This window comes from Festucalex cinctus, chromosome 10, assembly GCF_051991245.1.
Source record: "Festucalex cinctus isolate MCC-2025b chromosome 10, RoL_Fcin_1.0, whole genome shotgun sequence".
Taxonomy (NCBI): Eukaryota; Metazoa; Chordata; class Actinopteri; order Syngnathiformes; family Syngnathidae; genus Festucalex; species Festucalex cinctus.
This window is the reverse complement of record NC_135420.1, coordinates 19,256,880-19,278,094: the sequence shown is the minus strand read 5'-3', so window position 1 is coordinate 19,278,094 and position 21,215 is coordinate 19,256,880. Positions and strand designations below refer to the sequence as shown.

The 21,215-nt window shown below is 40.6% G+C and overlaps 1 protein-coding gene and 1 long non-coding RNA gene across 2 annotated transcripts; one reads left to right on the top strand and one right to left on the bottom strand.

The window, feature by feature from the left end:
* The first annotated feature begins 4,700 nt into the window (after positions 1-4,700).
* Positions 4,701-10,527, top strand: LOC144027283 (uncharacterized). Its single transcript, XR_013285415.1, has 3 exons — positions 4,701-4,776; positions 4,865-4,950; positions 9,988-10,527. It is a non-coding gene; the product is annotated as an uncharacterized LOC144027283 (long non-coding RNA).
* On the bottom strand, positions 5,033-15,397 carry rgmd (RGM domain family, member D). The gene is made up of 3 exons (XM_077534678.1): positions 15,181-15,397; positions 10,006-10,517; positions 5,033-6,307 (listed from the first exon to the last, which is right to left on the bottom strand). Exons 1-3 carry the CDS (start codon positions 15,377-15,379, stop codon positions 5,615-5,617), a joined length of 1,404 nt encoding a protein of 467 aa, XP_077390804.1. The 5' UTR covers positions 15,380-15,397; the 3' UTR covers positions 5,033-5,614.
* Between the last annotated feature and the right edge of the window lie 5,818 nt (positions 15,398-21,215).

The following is a 21,215-nucleotide window of genomic DNA, read 5'->3' as shown; positions in this document are numbered from 1 at the left end:
GCTTAACATAGGAAAATGCAGTGGCAGGTCCAGATATCAGCGTGGATCCATGTTTTGTTTTGTTTTGTTTTATATTTGTTGCACATTTAAAAATATGCACTTGTGCAGGTAAAATGGAGCAGATGTTCCACTTTCTTTTACCATTTGTGTAATTTTCCTACTTTTAAATAAAAGACATGTCATTTAAATAAAATATATGACACTTACTGGTGTAATTACAGCATATGCAGTTGATGTTCAATATTTACTGCCATTTTTGTATTTAAAAAAAAAAAAAGTGAATTGCCTCGACTAAATTCAGGTAATGAGATCTGAATTTTCTTAAGAATGCGTTTGTCTTACCCAACCGATGCATCGTTGGTTTGAGCTAGCTGACAAGAACAACAATCCGAGTATCCCGTTCGTTCTTGGTTGAGTCGTACTTTCAATTGTTGTGGGAATGCTGAAGCATTCCCACACATGTTATTGTGATTTTTATTCTCCACACTACAAAATTCATGCCTCCCGGGGTATATAATCGTCTGATTCCACATTACTTACGTATTTGCACAAGTTAACATTTAGTATCAACTTTTGCCCATTCATTTTCAATGGGACAGACATTGAACTTTTTCCAAGTATCACTTTCCACGCCCACTTCCACACATATAACTCATCATTGCCAGATGTCTGATACTGCTCGGTGGCACAGTTGGTAAAGCGCATTCATTGTCCAGTAACCAAGAGGTTATAATTTCATAATTTATCTCTAAATTTACTTCATAAGCATTCCACATGCATTCAAATCTTAGCATTCAGCTTTCAGCATTCCCACGCAATTTCAACAGAAATTGCACTTAGTCTAGTTCCAAATGCTGATGTTTCACGAGATTACAAGGACGTACAAGAATGCAAATTGCAAAACCGCTAATATGGGACCATCTCCCCAGCTAGCTTGCTAGCTTAGCATGTGGCATCCACCATAAGGGTTTATTATTTACAGCACCCAGTTAAAAATTGTAATTAGTGTGTCAAACATGCAGTAAGTATCTTTTTAATGTTGCAACATATTTCATCATTGTCCTTCAAAAATTATGATTAAAGTGCACATTTAGGAACTGATCCAAATTAGGACTGTTTGGCCTTGGCTGAGGTCAAACCCTTGAGTGGCATCATCCATTTTGCGATGTGCCGCTTACGTGCATCAATTTATAGAGAATTAAGAGTTTGGACGCTTTGGAGTGCTGCATGTTTATTAATATAGAACGGACGATCACAATCAATCACAAGCTAACACTTCTTCACCTCCCGCCACCCGTGTGGCAGTTGCCAAGGAGCGCTTGATTTGATATGTAGGTCAGCAGGCGCGTTGTTGTGTGAGGCAGTGGGTGAGATATGTCCACTTGCTTGCTGTCACTTTGATTATTGGGCATCGAGTTGCTCAGGTATGAGGGAGATAGTTGTATCAACAACCGCCAACATGCACAAACACACACAGAACCCGGAAGGGCCTGAAAAATGACACGTTCTCACTCTGTTCTGCAGCGCTGACCCACGTAACAAGGCGCATAAGTTCAACGTCGTGTGCCAAGTGCAACAATCAGTGCATCATTAGGCAGGATGTTTGCGCGAGAAGGTTATGGAGGTCTTACGGCCGTTATCGAGAGCTGTGCAAACGACAGACGGCGATCATTTACTACGTCGAAAAGGGGGGGTGCAAACACAATCGCACGTGAGCAGCCAAATGAGTTTACAAGCGCGGCTGGCCAACAGCCCGTGCGCCATTTAACCTTGCATGCTCCAGCATATTTTAATGCAACGTGCCTAATGCTAAGGTTCACGGCAATCTGTTCCAGGAACATTTTCCTCATTCAAAACCGTTCAAATCAAAATCATCTTTGGAACAGTCAAACTGTCGGCAACATAATTGGTTTAACATTATTATGTCATACAAGTGAACGTGTTAATATTAAGACAATAACAATAAAAGAGCACATTTACTGTTGTGAAAACGCTCGATATATTCTCTGTTAGTTCATGAATTAAAAAAATAATAATTCTCCATTTCCACCAATTACTTCTTCAACTAATTTAAAGACCACAGAGCGCCTTGCATTAAGGCAGCCATCAATCTGTCTCTTATCAATCAAGGAGAAGACTCACACACCATTATCTATTTATCTTGCCAAGTGCTCTATTAATATCAAATTAATTTCCCCATTGAGAGTATCAATCATTCATTACGCATTTTTTCCCCCCTCACCTCATTAGCGTGGTAATTGTCCTTGTTTACGGGGAAAGTCAAGGCAGGGTAGGTGCGCATTAGCCTATATGTGGAAGTCCTTCATAGTTTTGATTCCACCGTGAGGGATCGTTTAGTATACAATTTTAAAGTGTCCACAAACATTTTAAAATAGTCTGAAGTGTGTCAAGGACCTGAATTGATGGCATTTGTGTCACTGGTTCACAGTTTTAAGTTTTATTTCATACTGTGTGAGTTATTCTCCAGTGACACAAACTTAGCGCTAACGATTATGATTGCTAAGTTATGCTAACAGTGCTAACACAGACGTGTACTAACTGCTGGTGTCAAAACAAATCAAAAAGAAGACATCACATTTCACATATCTGTGGATTTGGGGTCAGTATAATCAGAATGTGGAGGTCTTAATACGCAATAACTGGCCAAACATTTACGTACATCTTACCATTTTTCTTTCTTTCTTTTTCTTTTTTATCCGATTTAGGCTACGTCCCTCACATTGCTTATGTGTTACTATTTATTTAAATGACATGTCCTTTTATTTCATTTAATACATCCAGCCTTTCACTGGAGGTTGAAACACAGTGGCTAGTTGCAAAAATAAATATTTACGCTTATGCTTCATATTTTTCATCATAATTGGATATTGTCAAGCTAAACATGCCCACTTTGTCGTAGTGAAATATCAATTGATATTAAAACCCATCAAAAAGTCTTTATATAATTGTGACACTGTATACAGTCAGCTAGCTAGCTAGATTGTGTTGCTAAGTGAAGGTCCACCATGTGCTCATTAAATGCTAACATTAGCCAAAATGTCCACCCTGTCAGCAGGCTCACATAACTTGCTGTTGACATGTACACTATCATACATTTCTAATACCATCACATTTATTAAATACAATAAATGTAAAGTTCAATGGAATATGTCAACTACTGTGGGGTGAAATGGTGGCGTTTTGAAGGCACTTTATGGTAATTTTGACTCTAATGGCCAAAACAACTAAAGAAAAGAGCTTTCCTTAATTGTGTCATTATTGGTTAACCACAAACTCAAAGAAATAAATGCAGGTACATATTAAGATGCAAAAAGATCTAGCATAGCATAACGTTGGTTTAGCCGGCAGCCATTTTATGCAGGTACATTAGTAGATAATGACTATTTTATACATATTACATTACTTAGAAGTGCATACAAAAACCTTTGACAGTGAACCACAATACGGCTTCACCCAAACTAACATACACTGAGTTTGAAAAATAGAAACATAAAATAAATGTGTATGCAAAGAGGATCTATAATTTGAAACAATGGATTGGAGCAACCTTATATGCACCAAAGTTGTCAAAAACTTTCAACTATATGCATATGTAGGAGAAAGAAAGGCTCTCTGGTGGGTTTATGATGGCATTGTAGTGGCGCTGCCTGTCACCTCAACACATGACATGAATCAAGACGCGGCCTGCAGCATTTTTAAAAATAGCGTCTGCCTTTTTTTTTTTTTTCCCCCTCCGCCGCAAACATCGCCGTCACTTCACCGTGACACCGACGCCAGAAACCCGAAATTTAAGAGCCAGTCACGAGTCAACCGTGACGCGCATCCATCCGCTCACCTGCTGCATCCTCTTCAGAATAGCATCTGCGAGGCCCTTTAATGAAGTGCGGTGACACATGTCAGCGGCGTCGTGTTCCAAATCCTCGCTTCGTAAAACGAAGCAGGGCGTGAGGGGATTAAGTATGGCGGTGTATGTGACAAATCATGTTGCTCTCAGCTGACAATTGAAATTCATTCCGTCCATGTCGTGCTAATTAGAAGGCATGAATTGTTAATGTGTGCAGACTTACATTCCTAATGACGCGACATGCCTTGCATTCAATAATGCTAAGGCCTTGTTCACACTGCAGGTAAATCAGATTTGTTACCCATCTGGCATCCTTGAGATTTTACTGACCACATTTGTTGCATCCACACATCATTAGCCTACTGTGTGGTTTCAGTCCATCAATACGAAACAAAAACAGGATTTCATGTGACTTTAGAAATGATAAGAGATGAATAAACTTGCTAATAGCCTCCTTTGTTTTAGTCTAGTAATATTAGCAATGGATAAGAAAGATTGCACGGTGTCAGGTGAGGCTCACCTGCTCGCTGCCTCACTTTGTACCTATATATATATATTTAAATAGAAAATTTGTATATTTACAATTTTTTCAATGAAATAGTGAACATTGTTGTATTCAAAATAAAAAGATTAAAAAAGCGCAGACCACAGAGCTAAAATTGAAAATAATTTTATTGAATTATAGAGCTGTAAAAACTGCCAGATATAATTTGAGCTACATCTAATCATCTGTCGTCAGTTTCGTGATTTTCGTGTATGATGTATATAATGTGATGTTATACTGGCAATGTAACGAAAGACTCGTACAATGATGGCAAATTGTACTGACAGTGCTGGTGGATGTTAAGCTTCTCTGCTTTCTGGTCTTATGGACTGAGGACCCCATCAGGACTTAGTGAGAACTACAAAAGGTATTTTAAAGTTACTTTTTCCATGTTTTACATCTGAAGTGGTGTTTAAAAGGTCTTGACCCAAACACTTTTTTTTTTTTTTTTAAAGCAGGAAATGCAGTGTCACACTCCCCTGGAAGGAATGATAGAAAGATGCAAGAGGACCACCTACTCGCTATGATTCACTGCGTAAATGTATGTAACTGACTCACATCTTCCCCTTTCATTGAATCTGGAAAAAAAAAAAAAAAAAAAAAAAAGACAAACAGGCGAACAATTTGTGTCCAACACTTTAATATGTAAAATTACATATGGAACAGAACATTAGTTTATTTACTAAAATAGCCTACAGAACACAACAAATGCAACACATATTAGTTAAAACTATAAACAGCCAATGTACACAATATGAAACACATATATACACTCTTAATATATTATTATATAAAGATTTTTTTTCCCTTAAAACTGGAAGGCAAACAGCTTGAAGAGGGAGCGTTTCACAGATGATCTCACGTGCGTATGCTGTACGGGTGGATAGGTAGTTTTTACATAGAGTTGTTGGCGCTTGTGTATTTAGCATGCCACGTTGTGAAATAACATTTAAATACACAAAACATGCTATTGATACTGTAAGTGCTGCTGCTATGACTGCAGACACTGCATGGCGGAGTATGACAAAGATGGAGTGAAATGTTTATATTTACAAAAACAGAGTATAAGTAACAAATGGCAAAACAGGATGTTGTTCTTATGTGAATCCAATGACAACAAAATATGACCTTGGTGCTCTTGTCACTCGTTCCTCAAGCTGATGATGCGTCCACCTGTCTTTTTCCATATATATATATTTTTTAATTTACAAAAGCAGCACAATGAGGAGCAGAAGTGCGAGAATCGAAGCCGGGCCGTTGACTGCCACTGTCTGCGGCGCCCCTCGGTTGTGAACACGCGGACTCCTCGGGGAGTTCTGCTTGAGTCTGCTGGGCGGCAGCGCCTTTAAATCCTCCAGAGCCCCGTACGCCGCCATGGAGAACTCCGGGTCTCCCGTGGTCAGCAAGTCAAACACGCAGGACTGGAAGTAAACGTCCTCCACCTGCAGAGTCTCCCGGCACTTGGCGGTGGCTCTCTCCACCGTGTAGACCTGATGAGGGGGCCGCAGCGGGCCCAGCTCGGCGGCGGCGCCCGACTGCCGGCGCTGCTGGCTCTGGCGGCCCAGCGTGTGCTCCTTGATCAGCTCGTTGCGCGGGCAGCCGTGCAGGCACAGCTGCAGGCCGCCGTCCTCGGAGAAGTCCAGCGTGTCCTCGGGCATGCGGACGGCGAAGGTCAGGTAGCTGCCCACGCGACGCACGATGATGGACGTGCCGATGTAGCGCGCCTGGATCTTCACCTGCCGGCCCGCCCCGGAGCCGCCGCGCTCCGCGATGGTCAGGCTGCCGCTCTCGCCGCCGCTGCGAGTGCCGTCCTGAAAGGCCGACGGCAGGTCGTCCGTGGTGGCCTGGTACACTTTCTGATCCGTGCAGCCATGGTACGACTTGAAGATGACGGTGATCTGGAAACACAAGTCAACAACAAATAATAACTAGAGCTGCAATGATTAATAGAATAACTCAAATCAATCAATCAAAGCATTAACAACACAAACGTGATTTTGTGCAATATGAAACACAACATCTAAAATCATCAACTCAAAGTAACATATCAATGTTAGCTAAATTTAATATAGCCTATAACCTGCTAGCCAGTTTACTTATTTGCAGACACCCACGTCACTCACAGGTCGGCGCCTTCCTTTTTGAGTCATACACGCTTAAGTCACAGATACTACAGTAGAATATGACTATAGCAACGCCAAGTGGACAAATATTACACATGCACCTCACATGCACGGTACTGTGTTTAATAATGAAAAATCAATTTTTATCCAAGTACTCAATTAATCGTGACATAATCTGTAAAATACACAATTCTAAAACCATTTAAGTTGCCAACAGTACTTTTTAGAGGTGCAACAATTAAGCGACGAGTCCATTCAAATTAATAATTTTTGATAATCGATTAATCATTTCGATACTTTTTTTTTTTTTTAATCATCAAAAATGGACCAAATCCTCAGAATTTCCTAGTTTGTCGTCCTCCATGGTAGCAGAATGATTATATTTGTGTTGAATCAAAATAAGAAATTAACTTTTACTTTGGGAAAACAATGATCAACATGTTTGCCTATGTTACTGACCAAACCAGTAACTGGATCAGAATGAATTTATGTTTTCGGCACTGTTAATTTCAAAGATTGCCCTGCTTTTGGGGAAAAAAGCAGGTGGAAACTAAAAGTTTATTTATTTATTTTAAATCTGATTTATCAATTAATCAACAAAAATACTTGCGAGAGCATTTGAACCGGGCCATCTGGCAATTGTGAAAACAAAAAAAATCCAAAAGCCAAAATCCTCTAAAATGCCATCATTTCAACCCAGAATGGCTGAATAGTCACTACACTGACAAAAACTTGGGTAAAAGAAAAATATACATAAAATAAGTAAACATACTGCAGCTAGCTTACCCTTACAGAATGATAGTATTTCTCAAGTTAAGATAAACTTTCTTAAAACTAGTTACAAAAATCTCAATTACAAGTTAGCATGTTTATTTGCCAGGAGAGTAATTTCAATTGGATCTTCATACCTCTGTGCAGTGACTCACATAAAACCTCAGACAAATAGCCCCCAAAACACTCAAATTATGTATTTATTTGTTCATTTCATCATTTTGTCATAAATTTGAAACGGCCTTTGTAGGACTGAAGCTTGTGGAAAACCTAAGACTGCCCACCTTTGCCCTCGATTAATCAAATGCAGGACCATGATGACCACACGGTGGCAGCAGAGAACCAAACATGTCAATCCAATTGGCTTCTTTTCCTGGGCAAAATCATCTCCAACCAACCCTCCATCCATTTGGCCCCAACTTTTCAAAACAACAATGACCAGCATGTTATATGAGCCACTATCTTTCCTTTCCCCCCACAGTCAGACTGTCGTGCCTGCGTTGTGCGAGCGCCGACAGTGATTTGTATTCCAGCTGAGCTCTGAAAACGAAATAAACAAATCAGGAGCTCCCGAAGCGGCCGTTTTCCTTTAAAAGTACCTGACAAAGCGCCTGCCTCTGTTACGTTTACACTTTTGGAAGGGATACTGTACAATGATGGATGATTTCCCGTCTCAAGTCTGGCAAGTTGAAACCGACTACAGTATGGTGGCAATGCGGGTACTGGCAGAGATACACCTCCACTCACTTTCGGCTTCACATCCAAAACAAAAACACAGGCAATACTTTCATCTACGGGGGCTTGTTTCCGTTTTCATGCATTAAAACAAAAATAACCTTTATCCTTAGAAAAGTTGTATTTTCGTAAGTTGCACAGTAAGTTTTGGTATGATCTAGTGCTATTTCTTTCATTGGACACTCCTTTCCAATTCTTCTTCTATTTTTCCACATGATTCCATATTTACACAAAAAGTGCCAGGCTAATTACTCGAGCAGAGGGGTGACAAAAACATTCCAGATTGCGGCGGTGGAGAATGTTTGAGTGAGCGTTAATCACAACCATATGACCACCCATGTGTTAAAGGTAGAGCGCTCAAGCATGTCAGTGATTCAACACCGGTGAAGGACTTGCGCTCCTCTCCCTTCCCCCTTTCTCTTTCTTTCTTTCTGACCCCCCCCCCCTCGCCACTCCAAGACGGCAGGAATGCCGGGGAGACTCGAGAGGCACCGTGGAATGACGATTAACTTCACATGTTTCGGTGCTTTATGGTGATGCTTGAGCTAGCACGCTAACGTCCCACAACACAGATGCCATGCTAGGAATGATTTTGGGACCAAGCTAGCTGCTCAAACTTGATGTCCACCATTAACTATTTGGATTTTTTTTTTTTAATTAGTTATTCTTTTTCTTTTTTAATGGGAAAGAAGAATTTCTGTGATTGTTTGAGCCTCTCTTAACTTCTTCTGTGTCGTACTGTTATAGCCATGCTAGGTCAACATGCATGTAGCCTTTAGCGCAACGTTCTTCTTTAGCCTAATTGAGAATCAATAAACCTATTCTCAATTGTTCCCGTGCTCAGGCCAAAGCACTGTCTAATATAAAAGTATTCCTTTGGTTGCCATCTTACTTTACGTAGCGCTTTGCTGCCATTTTGTGGCCTTTATAGGCAGTTATGTCTTTTTGGCACGGTAAAAATAACTCACAGATTTTCGCTATTTGTGGCAGGGCTCAATTGCATGAGGAACACTGTGGTGCACTTTTATTTACCTCAACTGCCTAAAAATGATGACTCAGCAATCATTTTTGACTGATTGTTATGGCCATTCCTAGTTGTAATAGCTCTAGTTATGGACCAGTTATCGGCACCTATATTCAGCATTTTGACGAATATCGACATTGGCCTTTAAAAAAACAAAAATCTGACAGCCAATAATAGATTAAAACCGTGTTAACGTAAGGGAACTATCGAAACAAATATGTCCATTGTCTTAAAATCAATCTGAAAATTTCTGTAAACATATGCTGAAAGACATTTCAACCAAAATTACTAGTTTGAGTTTGTATTATTTTTTTAAAATTTGAAAGTGAAAGTGAATATTGTCTCCAAATAACTAGGGTGTAACGATATCCAAATATCACGATATCACGATACGATATTATCACGATATGAAGGTCACGATACGATAATTATCACAATATTGTGGGGAGGTTGGCGATGTTTAAAAAAGGTCACAATATTGTAAAAAAAAATGAGCTCATACTAAAAAAACTAAAACAAAACAAAAAAACACAATATTGTGCTTTTGTACGTAACAGCAATGCACATAAACAACATAAACAACTTATTTGCTAATGCAAGCCCACATTGAGTTCTTCCACATATTAACTTGCTTCACAAGCATATTATCTCCTTCATCAGATTTTGAACATAGAGGGCCAAAACATCCCTAATGAAAATTAAACTGCACTAAAAAACTAGCCACCAGAGTGTGCTAGAACTGCACAAATAGAAATCAACCTGACTTTTTTTTTAACAGATGTGTAACTTAAATATCGCCGACAATATTGTGGCAGTTTTAATAATATCACGATATCACGATATTGCCGTTTTCGTTACATCTCTACAAATAACATTATCGGCCTTCTTGACTATTAATGATTGTTATCGGTCTATCTCTCCATAGCACACAGGCTATCCTTACCTTGCTGGTCGCAGTGGCGCTGGAGCCCAGCACGACGGGCACGTTGGTCACCTGCACGGACAGGAAGCGGTTGTCGATCAGAGGCCAAGCCCCTTCCACCTTGCAGGTCTGAAACTCGTCCCGGAAAGTCCGTAGGTGCGGGTCTCCGAATAATCCACAGTGGGCGTACTTCTTCTGCTGGCCGCCCGAACCGGCGGCGAGAACCCGGTTCTCGTAGTTGCACAGCTCCGACACGGCCGGCCGCGACGTGCTGGGGACCTTGGCGGAGGACGTGGGTCCGTCGCTGGAGCAGTTGTGCTGAGAGAATAGCTCCTTGATGCGGAAGACGGCCGAGTGGTAGACCAGGTCACCGCGGCAACTCCGGGCCTGCCGCCGGGTGCAGAGGGCGTATGCCCGCAGCGCGATGCAGTAGTCCACGTCGGGCGGCGCGTCCTCCTGCAGGCCGTTTGAAGGTGAGGTCGACGCCACGTACTCGGAATTGCAGCGCTGGATGCGACACTGCTGACAGGAAACTGGAAAACAAAAGCAGGACCATGGGCATTAAAGAGATAACCGAGATAGCTGTATCTTTCTCCTAATGCCAAGGCCAAACAATCTGAAAAAAAATAAAATAAAAAAATCCTCCATATTTCTGACTTTTATTCAAATTCAGTGACTCAATTGGCTTTGTTTACTTGATTATGGTCAAATAAAATAGATTGTTATTGGTTTTGAAGCTATGGAATAATCTCTGTGAAATCATTTGTTAAAAATAATTAGGGCTGTAACTATTATTTTAATAATCGATTAATGTAATTATTTTTGAGTTACTTCCTGGTTTGGTAACATCTATAACATTATTTTCCAAAGTAAAGACAGATGTTTGCAAATGTCTTTCGATTAAACAAAAAACTAGTCATGCCCTTATTGGCTGGCAACCAGTTCAGGATGTACCCTCCACGCCTACTGCTTGAAGCCAGCTGGGATAGGCTCCAGCACCCCTACGACCATTGTGAGGAGTAAGTGGTTAAGAAAATTGATGGAAGAAACAATAGTCAATCTGCTTTCATTATGTAAAAGTAAAGTTTTGGATAATTTCCCTTTAAACAAGGTCTGTAACGATTAATAAATGATCAAAATAGTTGTTGAATAATCAATCAATTGTTGCACTTTTTAAAATTATGCTGCTGTGGCTATTAGGGATGTAACGATAATGGCAATATCGTGATATCGCGATATTAAAACTGCCACAATATATCGTCATCATGTCACGATATTAAAAGCAGCCCATCTATTAAAAAATCAGGTTCAGTTTCATTCGTACAGTTTTAGCACCCTCTGGTGGCTAGTTTTTTTTTTGTGCGTTTAATTTTCACAAGGCATGTTTTGGCCCTTTTATGATTAAATCCAGGATAATGGTTAGCTGAAGGGAAACATAATATGATTGTGAACACAGTCAATATGTGTAGGAACTCAATGCAGGCTTGCATGAATACCTCAATGTATTTATATTATATTTCTATATTATATTTCTATATAATATTGTGTGTGTGTTTTTTTAGTATATGCTTTTTTACAATATTGTGACTTTTTGTATCGTCAACCTCCCCACAATATTGTGATAATTATCGTATCGTGACCTTCATATCATGATAATATTGATTTGTGATGTTTGGATATCGTTTCATCCCTCGTGGCTATGGTGCAACCTTCTAGTGCCTTCATAAGCATCCAATTATTAACTTAACTTCTTAACTTAAACGGATACTTTACTTATTTAGCCATTTTTGACTATAATAAATTTTATATTTTCATTATTTTTCATGTACAATTAGTACCTTGAAAAACACATTTTGCAACTTGCTGTCGACTGAAAATGACATCACAAGGGCTCAGGCCCAATCACGGCTCAGCTTGTAAATGTCACATGATCAAACCTAGAAAACAGGTTAGCTGTGATTGGTTACCTGAGCCCTTGTGATGTCATTTTCAGTCGACAGCAAGTTGCAAAATGTATTTTTAAAGGTCTTAATTCTATGTGGAAAAAAATGAAAGTATCAAATTAATTATAGACAAAATATTAACTTTTTATTGCTATAATGGGCTAAATAAGTGAGTATCCCTTTAATGGATTACCATGCCCATGCCTTTTACATGCATTATTTACGCAAAAGTTAACACACACACAAAAAAAAGTCCCCTTTCTTGGCACATGCAACTTCTCTCCAATTTACTAAGAAAAAAAACAATAACAATGAGAATGATCCCAAACTTTGGGTCAAGAAAGACCCCAAATCATTCTACAGAATCAACAAAATTCATAGATTGTTATGCCCACCTGATCAGTTCAGAGCACCTGGCGCCCACCATGAAAAGTCTCCACTATCACCATCAAGTCATTAAAACCCGAGCCTGCGAGTTTCCAAAATGTTCTTCAAACGAGCCCTCCCAGAAATAGCAAGCAGCCTTCGCAGTTAGAAGCAAACTAACCTGTGTTGGTTAGCCTGAGGGTGCTGAACGTGGTTTGGCTGCTGCTGAGATATTTGAGGTCCATTAAAATACACGACACGGCACACCGGGGCTTGGCATATGGTGGAAAGATAACACGAGTGATATCACTCAGGGCCATGCTGTTTGGGAACTTGCTGTCTTAAAATTGGAGTCTTACAGAAAAATCATCATTCGTGAGGGAGTGGGGGTAAAAAATAATACATGCAAACATCCATCTTTGGGGTGTTTACCTTACAACTCAAATGTCAATAACTAGAACGTCAGACAAAAAAAATACGATCGATACATTCTTTTCTAGAAATCAGAAATGCTGCCCAGAGGTCCTCTGTCCATTATTTTTATAGTCGAAGTCATGTTCTTCTTTAGACCACAAACTAAGGTTAAAGGGAATCAACAGCACCTCTACTGGTTGAAGCCTAGTAGTACACACCATTTTGTCTATCTATGCATTATTCACTAAGAAATGAACAATCTCACAATGTTTACACAATTGATTTTTCTTTGGCCCATGTACCTCCACAACTTATTTTAAACACTACAGTGAAAATGTACAATGTATAACTATGGGAATTCTAATCATTCAAATGCCACAAGCTATTTTTATGATCACTAATGAGGCGCATAATTTCTTGTCAAAGGGCTTTTAATTTATTGTTTCATATCCACTGTGTTTATGGTTTGGAAATATTAAGTTTTGGAAACCCTGACAGAGATAATGACAACATACCATGTCATCAGTTTCCACCAAAGCTCACATCTTGACTTGGCCAAGACACTATCAACCCTGTCCATGGGAATTTTTCGCACCACCAGCTCTTCCCTTTCACAGAGGTGTGACTCTGTGTGAGTGGGGTGGGGGGTGACAGATGATTAATGCACGTCACCGCCGCGGCACTTCAACACTAGCCCTGATAAAACAGAGATGCGGCGAAGGAGGTCAAGCTGGAGGCATTCAACATCCCTCCTCGGAATTCCATCCGGCTTCGGCTGCCTCGCATCGGGGTCAGCAGAGTCTGCCCTTGATTGACACCCTCTCACAATCATCGCTAGTAGAAACCATCCGCTACGGTTCATCTCCCCAAATGACCACACAAGCTTCCTCTGGCACAACAAGTTTGAGGACCAAAAAGAGTCTATTTAGCACTCAACATGGTCATTTCTATGGTCACAATGTGGCTTGGAATAACCACAAAGAGACGGTTATAATCACTAACTAATCGGTTATTAAGAATGAATCAATGTGTCAAAATTGGTTGCTGATTCGTCACACTTTGAAGCAATGGAGGCAAATGACGTGCTCTTCTTGGCTGCAACCAGCAGAGACTGTTTATTCAGTCTCAGCCTGTTTTGCTGTATGAAGCAGGCAAAGGTGACGTCAGCTATGAGCAGTTGGGCTACATCCACACACCACCAGTGAGGCACAACTCCTGCCATCAATCAAAATATGTACAAATATAGTCATTCATATATCAATTTTGTATATGGTTGAACCCCAACTGTGTTATCAGAAGTCAGGACCTATACAAACATATACAATAACAATTTAACGATGCTTGAATAATTTTCCCAGTTTCTCAAGGAACTTTAAACAAAGAAACATGATTAATTGATTTACAAAACTTTCCCACAGACCTTAATAATATACTTAAAAGTTTGTGTCACATCCAGTCACTTTTTATACCATATTTCTGTTGCACTGCAATAATGTGTTGAAACACGAGAAAACAAAAACACAATTTCTACTTTAACACATTTCAACCTGTGGAACCAAATAGACGGGGATTTGTGTGTCCCAAGAGGAGTATTTTCACAATATATTTAATACAAACTTTTCACATTCTCAACATACAAACAAAATTACGAAGTAAAGCTATGACTTTTTTTAACAACGCTACATCTTTATCCCTCTGACAACACTGTGGTTAGGTAGCGGTTTGGCTTCGTGTCGTGTCGTGTCGTGTCGTGCCAAACAACTCAAGACTGGACGCCCCCCTCCACCTCCTCTATTCATGGCAGCTAATAAAGTTAATAACTCGGGCACCAAAATACCGTCGGTGCGACTAGCTTCAACGAGGTGGGTATACACGTTCCACTCGTGACTTGTAACAAAAACACGCACTTTCTGTCTCAATTGGCCTCGTTTGTTGCCCTAAAAACGTCAAACCTTTGGTGTGTTCCCCCCCTCAACAGCTTGCTGGATGCTCGTGAGCGACGCTAGCTAGCAGCTAACACCCCCCCACCTCAAACTTCGCCAAATTGGGTTTTAAGTTCAACAGCGACGTTCATGTTAAGGAGAGTAAGGTATGTGGTTAAAAGATGCTGTAGTTTATTTGAGAGAATTTCCGACAAAGTGTTGCCTGAAAGAGGAGGCAAAGTTGAGGCAACTCACGCTGCTTGGCTAGCAAAGTGAGGGGCAGGGGTACTTTGTCCCCGCGGTGGGCTCGAAACTTTTTCTTTCTTTTTTTTTTCCCCCGTGATTGTTTAACGCCAATAATTAAAATAGTTGCAAGCCAGTGAAACACGAGTAAGTTCCATTTGAGCACAACAACGTCAGAAAACATTCACAACTTTTCGTTCCACCTCCCGTTCCGGTGGCGTGCAGCGGAGCGCAGCCGCTCGGCAGGCACGCCGGGCTTGGGAGTGGAGCAGCACGGATTTGGCCGCCGGTTCGCACGCACCACTTACCTGGTGGGTAGAGCAGCGAAATGACAACCATCGTCAGCGTTACACAGTCCCAAAGCTGCAGCTTAGCCGTGATCTGAGGTCCGCTTCTCCCCATGCCAATCCATTCAGTTAGAATGGAGTTCCTCGACTGCTTCTCATCGACGCTGCGGCTGCGGGGGGAATCAGAGAAAAATTCGTCTCCCTCCCCAAGCGCTGTCATTCAAAAGGGGCCCCTGTCTTCAGGGCGGTTCTGCGGGGAGGGGTTTCCAGTGGAGACTGGGGCCCCCGAGGTGATTGCTGGCCAATGGAGGACTTTTTTTCTTCTTTTCTTTCTTTCTATTTTTTTTTTTTACTTACCACTTGATATTTACATGCAGTGGCAATTTACTTGGGGGGTGAGGACTTTGCAAAAGTGTTTCATGGTGTGAGATGGTAATTGCGGAATTAGTTTGCTGAGCAGAGGTGGGCACTGGATGAAGTAGCCAAAAATTGTACTCAAGTAAGAGTACCCTTTCTTCAGAATAATAGGAATCAAGAAAAACTAACTAAAAAGTAGTCCTCCAAATAATTAGGTAAGACTAACTATTCAGTGGAACAACTACTTGAGTACGGATTAACTGGTGAGTGTTGCCCATCAACATCACTTTTACCTACATCCATCAATCCTGTCCTTACCAGTGATAGGCAATTTAAATGGTGGAGGGGGCCACGATTTTTCATTAGTGTTACTTGGAGGCCACGTACCAGACGCACCAGACGTATGATAAAAATGTTTTAAATATGGGCAAACTACATGCATACGTAAGTATCAGGCCTGGTGCTCATGGTGTAGTACAGGGCAGTATGATACCCAGTGCATGTGCAACTATTACATTTTGCCATCTAGTGGTCAATAGTGATATCACAAGTTAAAACTAGTTGATCCCTGCATACAGAAAGTAATGTCCGTTTTGAATGCGTGGGTTTGCATAATGAGATTTATTTATTTGTATTTTTAACTATTTTTTCACATTTTGGATTTTCCAGTTTTACCTGGGAATTTTGGTCTTGTAATAGCTAAGTGCAACGCAATATTTTTTTTAATGATTTTGTTTCATAATATATAGAAAGACTTTATTCTCTCATATTCACCTAATTTGATTTTTTTTTTTTTAGCAGTATAACATCTTCGTCATAATAGTAGGTCTTCTTGTAAGACGGATCTTTCACATAAATTTTAGACATACTCAAAACTTCACAACTGTTTTTTGTTTTCTGTCAGTGTGGCCCTAAAGCAAATTGTTATTAAAGTTATACAAATGCACAATCTTCTTTTTTTTTCCTTTTTCTTTTTTTGTTTACTAGACATAACACAAGTATGATCACACAGAACTGAAACAGTAACTTTAGGTTGACTACAATGTGCTTCAGACTTTTAGTATCAAGCATTTAGGGCATCTGTCCTCTTTTACACCCCTTTTGTCCCCCTGAAGACAAATGTTGATGTATTTTCAGCATCAGGCTGGGAGGCTGTCACCTGTTGCTTTCTCACTTCTGAAGGTGACACAATTGTGGGTGCAAACTAACACTATATCTAACTCGTCTTCCATAAAACAACATTTTATGGTGTTGAAAGAATGACATGCTTAATAGCTTGCATGATAAGGTCAAGATAGTACACGACGGTTTATCGAAATTGTTTTAATTGGTTAGTTAGCTGTCAAACAAGTGCTGTAGAGAAAACTGTAAAATACTCAAGTAGATGATTTTCTCACTGCAGATCTTTGAGCACCATTAGTTTTTCCATGACTTTTTCAGTGAGCAACTTGTATGTTACTCTTTCTCTTTTGTGGCCAACTTTCCACCACTCGCTCACTTTTTCTCTCACTCCTTCAACGACACTTCGTCTTTCATTTGCACAGCTGCTATGAGGCCGGACCATCTGCAAAGACGCGACCACTCAAGCCTTCAGCCTTCACCTGGGACGTGCTGTGGGCTATTTGAGCCATGCGAAGCAAGAATTTTAATGCGACCTTATAAATGTTGGCGTTATGAAAAACCCAACAGTTGCATAATTGTTTTTATTTTTTTTCTCAAATTGGATTAAAAGTTAATATGTTGTTTTGGTGCAGATGGAACATTTGGGCCTGCTGACTTTATGAGAGAGAGGAGAAGTGAACCCAGACAGTTGCTGGATCACTGCGTCTTCTGTACACATGCCGGCCCCTCCGGCCGCACAATTGTGTGATTCAGGTGGCCTGTCAGCCTTGTGAAAGGTCTTGACGGGCCCATGTTGATGTGGGGCTGATATATTGAGTGGAGGGGGGGAAACGAAGACAGCTCAACCCAAGTGGAACATTTGGATTGTTCTGAGCTACAAGGAGTCCGGTCACACTGGACCCAGTGTGCCAAGTTTATTCCCCGGAGAGCTCGGCTTTACTTTGTTTGTTCAGCTAATTTCGGGGGCTAGCTCTGTTGATGGCCTGAATGCTGACGTTTTAAATCCACCTCAATAACTTGGATTGAGAATATGTTTACATCAGAACAACCAAGTGAAAATATTTTGTTTTTGTTTTTTTAAAAAACAATTTTGAAACGTGTCATTCACATGTATCTGCAAAGATGACTGAAAATACTGTAATTTGCATGCCAGGCCAGTAGTTGGCGATGTTACTACAACCTGGATGGACATATGCACATGTTACTTATTAGTTCACAGAATCACATTTTTTTTTTTTTTTTAAATCAAAGAATCAAAACCACGCCGTTTTCTGTCTATCGGTCAGCAAAGAACTGGAATGGGTAAATTCAAAAAGTGCAAAAGGGATTTTTGTCCTCGCTGTCACTTGTTCATGACTAATGTCCAGTATGTGTTCAGTTATTTGCCAAATTACATGTTGACATAACCTAATAATCATTTAGCGTGGTTAATCAAACTACTGGTGGAAATGCTGATGGCACACTTTTGGTGTCCGTGTTGGTACATTGCAGCATTTTCGAATGCTACTCCACTCACCTGCGACACTCTTCATCCTCCAGACCAGTTGACTGCATTTCCTAAAAGGACGGACCATGGTTTATTTTAGATTAAAAAAAGAGCATGAGTCAATGTCACTGTGAGTTGCCTTTGAGACTTTCCACTGAACGTCATTTTCAATAGAAATGTGTATTGATCAAGCTCCTACATTTTAGCTAATGTTAGCATGATTCAATATGACTCTGTTAACAAGCTGACTGTGTACTGTTAAAATATTTTTGAATATCTGAAAGGTTTTTCAGATATCCAACTACACACATAGGCCTACTGTAAGTCCAAAATATTTACTCCGAAACTATCGTCTGTTTCCACCTCCATTGAAGAAAGACAAAATACTTAGCTATGTCACTGAATGCGTCAGTGGGTTTCTCAAAGTGACAGCAATTTGAGGGACACGTGTTCAATGCAATTTGGAAAATAGAACATACATGATCACTTTAATCACATAACTTGTTGTGGGCAATAAAACCAAATAGAAATATTTATCATCAACCACTTAGTACACACACTATAGTGAGAAGAGAGTGCGTGGGACGTGCCAGAATTACGTACAACCAATGAAAAGAAAACAGTATAAAATGAAGGAAAAACATTTCAGCGATATGGCCTTTAGTTTGGAATCAGAGATGTCAGACGTACGTTATTCTGCCTTTTTTTTTTTTTTTTAATGATGACTGAGTAATTCTGATGGAGACACCAAATGCACTTTAGTGATCTTTACCCTGGATATTAAAAAAAACAACCTCTGTTCACGATAGGAGCAGCGAAATTAAAGTTGTAGAGCAGAACATCCGCAACCTGGGGAGCTACTAATGAATGCGAGACTGATGATCAGTGAAGCAAACAGCTAATTGATCCAGGTGGATGGTAAGGATGACTTCAACAGATGAAAGGAAGTCCTGGACTGCTTGTCGGACTTGATGTGAGGAGAAAGACCTCTTTCTTTTGCCATGTTTCCTCGAACATATTGTATTGCAGGTCTGAGAAAATAGCAACTCGAAAGCAAACTAAAATACTTTTTAGGAATGAAGCGTATCACTTCAGGGGACGTACTGTATATGCCCTGCAAATGGTTTCCTCTACGAGAGAAGTTCCAAAAACTAAAGCAACGTGAGGCAAGTGAGAATGTCGAGTGAAGCGAGAAGGAATGGGGGATGGGTGGAGGAATGGGTGGGTGGGGTGTAGAAAGGGGGAGTTGAAGGATTGGGTTTCCTCTGACTGTGTGTCTAGGCAGCGCCACATGTTCCTCATTACGGTCCTCACACTGTGGGACCAGTTCCACACCGGGATGCTTGTTTTTGTTATTAGGCCCAGTGTGCTGTGGTCTGGTGGACAGGGCCTGAAAAGCACCGCCGGCTCGGGACTGTCACAACGTGCAACTGTGCTGACATTACGCGCCGTGCCCTCAGTATGTTTATACTCTATTTATATACATAGCGGCTGGCATGTTTATTTACTCCACGACAGATGTGGGGTGGGGGGGCTTTATTTGTATACACTCATGAAATAATAGTAAACAATTTTGTTTGTGCTGTATATTACAAGTTATGCAAAATGAAAGTGCAGTTGAAACTAAATTGAATGTGTCCAAAGAACACAACCTGGGGCACACAACTTATAATATTGGCAATATTCAGGTTGTGCAAAATTCCAAACATGCTCTTGTTGGATTTTTAAAAAATCAAATAAGACTCCTGTTTTACCCTTTTCGTAACTAGAATGCTTGTTCACACATTCGGAATACCTTGATTGGTTTGCCTTCTGCGCATCCCCGTCTTCACATATTTTCTGTTTCTACAATGAAAACTCCACACAGTATCGATACACACATATGTGTATGTAAGTCCTCCAGAAGTACTCAAGCAGAGGTAAACAAGCATGACGACGCAGAACCACACTTTTGAAGCAAGGAGGAAACCGACTACTTTATTTTGTGTGGTGAGTGACGTACTACGTTCAATATAATGCCTTTCACTGAATGTAGAAGGTTAAAAAGCGGAAATGACATCTACGTATTTGCTTAATGCTGTCTGTGCGCTGCACTTTCAACGGGGTATTCCAATTGAGCACAATGGCCATGTATACGGGAGTAACTCTGTCCGGTCAAACATGCCGGAGAGCATCAGGTCTGCAGAGACTATTGATGTTTTTAAGATGAGGCTCAAGACTCACTTTTTTAGTTTGGCATTTGATTGATCTCTTTTCTTTTTAACCGCTTTTATTTATTTAGCTATTTGAATTTATATTGTCGTTTAGCTCTGTTTTTGTTTTTTATTTTTTATATATTTATGTATTTATTTTCCTAGTGTTGAACTGTTTTGTTTTAGTGTTTAAATGTCTTTATTTGGTAGTTACTAAGTTTTTAGCTCCAGTGTTTTCTCATAGGGGAGCCTCTACACTGGGAGGGATGGCTGTTCTTCTCCTGCGGGCGGGCGGTTGTCCCGGGGGCCCCTTGGCCCCGGGGAGCTTTGGCTCGCTTCAGGTTGTTTGGAGTGGGCTGTGGTCACTGTGGGCCGATGGTCTCTGGGATGGCATTCCTCCCTGTGGTGGTTGGCCGTCATTCCTCTCAGTGTGGATGAACTCCTCCTGGGTGCCTTTCCTCACAGGGTTCCTCTGTGCCCCGCCATGTTGTGGTTTGCGTATGTGTCTATGGGTACGATCATGGGGATATGGGGGGAAGGGATGGCTTTTTCTTTTGATTGTATTATGGATGTTTTAATTGTCCAGCACTTTGAGTTGCATTTGAATGTATGAAAGGTGCTATATAAATCTATTTTGATTGATTGATGTAAACGGGTTATCCCGAATGTTTCAGAAACCAGAATTTTGACCTTAACCCGAATATTGACTGCATGTAAAACATAGTCATTGTTCAGGTTTCTGACTGGTAGCATAACATTATCGGATGGCGTGCAGGCCACCGAAGGACCCTGTTCCAATTTTGCATCCCCATCACATCTGGTACCCACACCATAACTTGGCCCATCTGGCCGGGGACCGACCGATGTCTCACTCCAAAGTTTGGTCAAAAGTTGACAAC